The sequence below is a fragment of the Cryptomeria japonica genome, chromosome 11 (assembly GCF_030272615.1).
Source record: "Cryptomeria japonica chromosome 11, Sugi_1.0, whole genome shotgun sequence".
Lineage (NCBI taxonomy): Eukaryota > Viridiplantae > Streptophyta > Pinopsida > Cupressales > Cupressaceae > Cryptomeria > Cryptomeria japonica.
This window is the reverse complement of record NC_081415.1, coordinates 422,413,988-422,422,128: the sequence shown is the minus strand read 5'-3', so window position 1 is coordinate 422,422,128 and position 8,141 is coordinate 422,413,988. Positions and strand designations below refer to the sequence as shown.

The 8,141-nt window shown below is 36.3% G+C and overlaps 1 protein-coding gene across 1 annotated transcript in view; it reads left to right on the top strand.

Annotated features, from left to right (window-relative positions):
* Positions 1 to 1,977: 1,977 nt before the first annotated feature.
* The window catches only part of LOC131073638 (regulator of G-protein signaling 1), a 65,433-nt gene continuing 59,269 nt past the window's right edge, over positions 1,978 to 8,141 (top strand). Inside the window, exons 1-4 of the mRNA XM_058010138.2 lie at positions 1,978 to 2,423; positions 2,782 to 3,832; positions 7,195 to 7,401; positions 7,575 to 7,817. Of these exons, the coding sequence (XP_057866121.2) occupies positions 3,390 to 3,832; positions 7,195 to 7,401; positions 7,575 to 7,817 (893 nt within the window). The 5' untranslated portion in view covers positions 1,978 to 2,423; positions 2,782 to 3,389. The remainder of the gene's footprint in view (positions 2,424 to 2,781; positions 3,833 to 7,194; positions 7,402 to 7,574; positions 7,818 to 8,141) is intronic.

Here is an 8,141-nt window from a genome sequence, read left to right as displayed (position 1 = left end):
TCTCCTCTCTTTTCATCTCTCCACATCCATCTCCATCTCCATCTCCATCTCCATCTATATCCCTATCTCTATCTTTTTACCCTTCTCTCTCTTGCTCTTCCCCACTCTATCTCGCCCTTTCCCTATGTCTACATCTCTCTCCTTCTCACCCTATTGCCAATATAACACGTTCTTGTTGGTAATGGAGCTGAATTATTTTCTTGATTCAAAGAGTTTTTTTCAATCATGACTGGATCCTTGTAATTGGATGCATAGTTGATTTGAAGCTATCACTTCTCCATTAAGACCTTTGTTGCACAAACAACATCATTTTCTAGACAACCTACCAATTGATCTCATGTACCACACAAATTTATACAAAAAATAGACCAATTTTTTCCCCAATTGATCTTCCACACCTCTTCGACATACCCATTGCACACCAAGGTGCAATTACTAGTAATTATTTATAGTATTTTATTAAAGTGATAGTTGTAGTAAATATTTCTCAAATATAATTAAAAAAATATAAATTTAAAATAATAATAGCTCAAAATTATAATAATTAATAATTTCAACAAATATTTATATTACAATACTATAAGGCAAGTACTCGCCACTACGTGGCACTTGTCACTATCTTCTTTTGATAAGAATATCTTTTAATATTATCTTCTTTTATTAGAATATTCTATCTTATTTTTTATTTTTTAATTTATTTTAATTTTTCTTTTTCTTTTTTTAAGGATTAATTTTTATTAGTTTCTCCTTCCCTATATATCGATATCTCTCACTTACATAGACACACACTCCACATTTCTCCATCCCTATCTCTATCTCTATCTCTCTATCTCTCTATCTCTCCCTATCTCTATCTCTATCTCTCTATCTCTTTCTCATGCACTCCTCTCCTTTCATCTCCCCTACTCTCACAATACATCCCTCTCTACCTCTTTCCATATATCACTTCCTATATCTTTATCTTTTTATCTCTCTCTCCCCCCTCCGTCCCCCCCCCCCTCTCTCTCTCTGCCTCCCTTTCCCTCTCACCCTCTTTATGTTTCACAAGTTATATCCAATATATCTATCCTTTTTATCCCTATCTCTACCTATTTATGTCCCTATCCACCCCTCTCCCCCCTCTTTATCTCCCTGTTTGCCCATCACTCCCTCTTTTTATATCACTCTACTTCTCCTCTCTCTCTAACACATATACACACACGACATATCTCTATCTTTCCCCCTCTCTCCCTCTCTCTAAACCTTTCTCTCTATTACTTCTCTAATTGTCACCTTCTTTCTCTCTCACTCTTGCCCCCCCTTCCTCCCCCCTCCTTCCCCACCCCCTTCTCTCTCTCTCTCTCTCAAACTCTCCCTCTTTTTAGATCTTTATATCTATATCTCTTTTCCTCTATACATTTATCTCTCCATATTTCTTTTGTCATCTATTCCTATATCTTTATTTACTTATCTATCTCTCTCTACCACTATATCTCTTCCTCTCTCTATATATCACTTCCTATTCTCTATATTTATATTTTTAACTCTCCCTCCACCCTTCTCTCCCCCCCGTCTCTCTCTCTCCCTCCCTCTTTCTATCCTATCTCTATGATTCTCTCCCTCTCACCCTATTGCAAACATAACATGAGTTTGTTGGTAATGGAGCTTGATTATCTTCCCAATTCAAAAGTTTTGTTTATGTTATGATTGGATCCTTGTAAGTGGATGCATAGTTGTTGAAGCTATCACTTCTCCATTGAGACCTTTGTTGTAGAAACAACGTCATTTTCTAAATGGCCTAACAATTGACTTTATGTACTACACAAATTTATGCCAAAAATAGACCAAATTTTTTCCTAATTGACCTTCCACACCTCTTCATCATACCCATTGCACACTAGATACAACTACTAGTAAATATATAAATATATTAAATCATTCATTTCCCCATCGAAATGAACCCATAACTAAATGGGAATTGGCATTGGTTGCTAATTTTACGTTGACAATATTGAATTTGCGGGGCACACCCTCCACGCAAGAAAGAATTGAAATGCGACTCGGTCAAACACGACATGAATAGGGAGAATTAAAATTGCCAATTGCGTTAATTCATGTTGTTGAATGTTTCTAGTATTTCATAAATGTCTTCTAACTGGAAATTTGTGAGAACCTTCTATATAGATTCAAACTAGAAGGGTGAAAACAGTCTGCCACTGATTCAATACCCTATATAAAATGCAAGTCAAAGTCATGGTTTTTGAAAGACCTGTCGACCCAACTGTTTCTTATTGTTATGGTACACAAGCACGGTCAAATTCAGATTTCAAAATTCATTTGCGAGAAGATCCGGTTCATGATTATGGCCTGGTAGATATCTCCGAGGGACTTGTGAAGCAATGTAAGGTTTGTTTGAAGAACGCCCACAACTAAGAAGGCAAGAGGTATGAGATAAGCTGACTGACTTTTTATTTATTTTGTGTGCATTTGTATTTTTTTCTTTAAGAATTTGGAGGGTAAAATGAGTTGCGTGTACTAATTTATCGGCAAGTTGGGGACATATTTTCTATTTCCATGTGATTGACAGAGAAACTCACTTCAATACGCCGCCTGTTTCTTGAAAACCAATCTTATTTGTAAGAACTTTAAGTAGACACAGTGGAATTAGCATATTCGTTGAGATGCAAGCTTTATTTCTGCACAAACGTTTACAACTCAATTCTTATAGAAGCCACTTTCTTCAATCTTCACAAATTTTATGCCTTTAGAAACTCACTTCAGATTGTGATGGTGTGTGTGTAGGTCTACATGTGGCAAGGGCAACATTTCTGGTAACGCCCGTGTATATATTAAGGAGGCCTAAAAAGCTAGAAGGATCAGATTAATTTCTACTACAGGATTGATGTCCTTCTATTTGTGCTCACGTAAGACATGCCTAAATTTGATACCGGGTCTTTGCTCGACATACTGCAGTTTTGGTAACAATGATGTATTCATAATTGAGACTGGACAAAGCTAGAAAGCATGCTTTGAGCTTGGAATCGGATTCTAATAAATTTTCTATCTTCTGGTTGCTGTAATCTCAGTTGATCCGAGGAGATAATACATTTAAGCTTGGGTTAAGGGAACTTTGCCTAATTGATGAGATGGGCACGCTGCTCTTTTGATTATGGCGTCAAATTTATCTATGAGACTAGCCAAAGCTAGAAGGCAGGATTTGGTTTCTGAATCATCTTATAATAATAAGGCTTATCTTATCACAGGTCCCCTCTCATTTGTGCTCAGGACAAAATACACAATTTTGGTGCGAAGGCTTTTACCCCATTGAGATATACCTATATGGAAGACCGCACTTAATTCATCAAATCGAGAAGATGATTCAAGTCAATTCTAGTTAAGTAATTCCAAGAATGAAAGACGAACAGCCATGGGGATTTTGGGACTACTTTGTAACTGCTGTGATAGTTACAGCTTGCATTCCATTCATTTTGGGGAACATTGTGTTACTCTGCAACAGGCAATATAGACCCATCAAGACCAAGAGTGTGTACTTAACTGTGCTGAGTTCCGTGGGAGGATTGATATGGGTGGCAGCGACAATTGTTGTCAATAATCCGGAGCGAAAAAATGGTTCTATTTGGGGATTTTGCCCTCTATGGACTTTTTGGCTTCAAGCCTGCTTTGGATTCTCTTTATGGCTCAATTGCTTGAATGTGCGACTGATTGTTCTATACACTATCTTCAACTTGAAAAAGCGCACAAAAAGTATAAAGTCGAATCTGATTAAACTCGTATGCCTGCTCTTGCCAACAATCATCCTTTGCATATGTGCATCTGTGAAGCAACCGATAAAGTGAGTTGCCAAATACTTGTCAAATTCGTGTTAAGGTTTATGTCATTATGATGTTTCTTCTATAAGTTTTAAATTTATTTTCAATATGTGTATAATATTTAAGAAAGATACAAGTCGATAATGCTTTTGTCATCCGACCCAATCAAATGAAGATCCTTATACAAGTGGCTCCAACACACACATAATCCATGCAAATAATTTATCCATCTCCACCATATTTGCCACCATCTTTGTAAAATCTATCCTGAAATACCTCTCGATCTTATCAATCAGCACTAACAACCACCATTAAAATCAAGAGTACCTGATGTACTTGCCCTACACATGCATCAATATTAAATGCTATCCCCTAAATTAGTAAATGTACTCTCCTTGCTAGCTATTATAGTGCTCCTTGAGTGCCCATTGCTTGCCAGTAGACCAACTCCTTGTGAATAGAGATTTGTAGTATGTGCCACACGTCCTCTAGAGTCATTGTCATTTTTTTCTAGAAATGAAAAGTCGATGTCTTTCAGTGCCATTGCTTCACAAATGCTATCAACAAAGCCCTATTTGTCCCGATCTTGGGCCTTTACATCACATCATGCAATCCCATTGCTTCCATGAACATCTAGTCATCCTAATCGAAGATTTGCTTTGGCCTTAGCACGTTGGTCCGCCTCTCTCAAGCTACCACCATGGGTAATTTGTGCACATGCCCACAAACCCAAATCAGCCCCTTTTGAAGCCTAACCCTTCAATCGGTTTCCCATCTACCCTATCTATTTTCCCATTTCCCTATCCTGTTTTTCCCTTTAGCCCATCCATTTTGCCATCTACCTTATTCGTTTACCCTATCTAACCCACCCATTTTCACATTTCCTTAGCTTGTTCTTAACCCATTGTCATAATTTCCTAATCACCTCATTTTCCCATCTAATCAAATTGTTTCTTTTGTTTCTCCAACCTATTTTCCCCATTTACCCCATCTGTTTTCCCATTCCCTAATCTCGTTTTCCTACCCTACTGCCCATTTCCCTAGCCAAAATCCAAATCTCCCTCATTTTTCCCATAATCTCAACTCATTTTCTTGTCCAAACCTAACCTATCCCACCAAACACCTATTTTACTCCAAACGCTAACCTAGCTTGCGCCCCCAGAACCATTTTTCTCCAAACCCTAACTACTCACTCCTTACGCATCTACACCACCCACAATGTGTTTGCACCACAACTTGTTGTACTTGTGTCATGTAGTGTGCATGTGCACACCATAACCCCCTTGCACCAAATTGTGTATGTGCTATGCCCTAGTGCGCATGCACCATACTTGCTTATATGCTATGCAAGCATGTGCCTACGCCATTTGCACTTGCACTTGTGCCATTTTCATTTTGGTGCATGTGTAAAACTTATTCCAAACCTCTCATAAATGCTCCAAAACAACACATTATATCCATTAATGTTGAACTCACGTGATGTTGGCTTGCCGCTTGTCACTGGTTCTCACAAGCCAACTCGCTCCAATGCTGATTGATTGATGCATGCTCCATTTTGCTCAACTTCTTCCTCCCAAGTCCAAATTTTCTTTTCTTTCTAACCAAAGTCAAAATGAATTTTTCACCCCTTACATCTCTTATTTATAGATTTTCCCTCCAAATTTTCCCCTTTTTTTACTCTAATGTTTACCCTCTCACCCTCATTTTTCACTCCTAAGCTTTGTTTCTTCTATCAAGAACCCACCATCTAGGCTTCATAACCTTGCTGCTTGCCATCTCAAGGGGGCATCCCTACTGATACCTATTTGCTAATCCCCTTCCTAGTGGCAAGGGCATCCCTTCCAAAAATCCACGACATTTTAGTTTTCTTTGAAATGATATTATTTAATGCTGTCTACAAGAGGAAAAATGTAGATACCTAAAATGCATGCATTTTTGTCGTCACCACACTAGGACTATCTTGCAGATCTGCTTTTAACAATTGTATTTATTTAATTAGTCTATTCGATTGTTCTTTTAACATTAGTTAAATAACTCCCATATATTTAATTATCCCATCTATCCTTTCTTCTAAAATTAAATAAATAAATTACTTTTATTTATTTAATTAATTTAAGCAATTCAACCATTTCTTTTAAAGTTCCAACCTTAATTGAATAAATCACATTTATTTAATTAAATCAATCATTTTTCCAATATTCTCCCATAAATTAAATAAATACACAATATTTATTTAGTTCTTCTAAAATCCGCCTTATCTTGAGTTGAATAAACAATAGGTTTAGTCAACTAATTTATCATTTGTACTTTTCTGACTACAACGTTTAAAATAAACATTGTCAATCTTGCACAAGATTTAAGTGCACAAGGCTCAAAAAAGACCCTTCTCAATGAATTGGATGCAACAAGTTATGCTATTGAATTGAGCAACTAACATTTATTCAACTAATTTATCATTTGTACTTTTCTGACTACAACGTTTAAAATAAACATTGTCAATCTTGCACAAGATTTAACTGCACAAGGCTCAAAAAAGACCCTTCTCAATGAATTGGATGCAACAAGTTATGCTATTGAATTGAGCAACTAACATTCATCTTTAACAATCAACCAAACATCTTGAACACAACTCTTAGGTCAACAAGGTATTTTTTGGTAAGAAGTGTTTTCCTTTTTGTCATTTGTTTTCATGCATTTCTTCTATCAAAGATGTAGCTAGGTATAGAGAAAGAATCTTGTTTTATGCTTGTTTCCTATTGTTTTCCTCTATATTTTAGTGTTGATATTGGGGTTTACCTTTTTTTTCTTCACGTCCATATCAAATATATGTTTTCCTTTTATAATGATTGTTTTTCCATCACCTTAATGTTCAAGTTCAATGATATTTTCTAGTGCTGAAATGATGAAGTGATCTCCCAACTTTTTATTGTGTTCGGTAGACATTTCAGTTTCAATATGCTTGTATTCCTTTCATTTGTCTCTCCTTGAGGGTGATATGAACTGTTAGGTTATAAGAGCTATCAAATGAGGTTACAATATGTGGTTTTATGGACCACCAGCCACATCGGATCCTTCTTATCAAAATGCCTGAAGAGAAATACAGGAGGTTGTGAGAAGATGATTTTACTTTTTTCATATTTCTCTTCTTGAACCTTTAATGAGCAGGTAGGGAATGAAGAGTTATCAAGTATGGTTGTAATATACGGTTCCACGGGCCATCAGCCACATTTGGTTCTCCTATGCATACATGCAGATAACATACAGGAGATAAGAATATTCTTTTGTCTGAAAATTTTGATATGTCTTTCTCTGCTCAATCTGCCTTTAGGAATTTAATTACTTATGGAAAAATGTTGAAAATTTCTGAACATAAAATATATTGCAGGTTAATTTCAACAGAAGGGCCACCAGCTCCTCCAGAAGGGCCACCAGGTCCCTTAGAAGGGCCACCTCACGAATTTAAAGGAAATTGCAGTTTTACTCATAGATCTTGGTCATTTGCCTTCTTGTCATTGCTAGTTCTCTACTTCCTGATCTTTCTTGTACTTTCTTTCATGCTGCGGAGAGCCATGGCACAGTACAATGAGTTCAGGTTGGTTGTTACTAGCATGTTTTGCTAGAAGAGATATGATATAAAGAAATTGCATTTTTGTTTTCATCTTCTTGTAAATGTCTGGGGATAAAAGATTGTTAAAGTTTGTAGAAAATGTCAGACAAATGTTATCTTAGTTCTGTGTTAATGTTAAAACCTGTCTTGTAATGCAGGCTAATAAGAAATGGTGGTGTTATGTCATTGTTTCTTCTTCTTTTATCTCTAGTCACAATGCAAACTCATGCCTACACACTAGTGATTGGCCGAAGCTTTTTGTCTCTCTCGGTAGCTTCAGCTGTCTTTTACTATTTTTGGGCTCGGAATGGAAAAGTTATTTATAATGTTATCTTTAACAAAGAGGAATATGAACGGAAGTTCAATGATGAAATGAACCGCTGTCCAAGTGAACGTGACAGGTAAACTCTATATAAAATGACATTTGAAATTCCTAAGCTTTTTAAAGATATTAGTCTGCTGAGGCATCTACTTAAATTGATTGGTTTGGGTTTTGGTGTTAATTGGACAATGATGGGATAAAATTCTGTTTCAACTCCATCCAGTGTGCCTGTGACTCTTTTGTATGCATGCAAAGGATCAAAATTTGTAGACCATGCTTGTGAAATCATTGAATGCCATTTCATATGGTGAAAGGACATTTTATACTGATGATACAATGGATTTAATGTGATTAATTAATTTCTATCACAAAAGTTTTTTAAGATATGATCAATGGTTTCCTT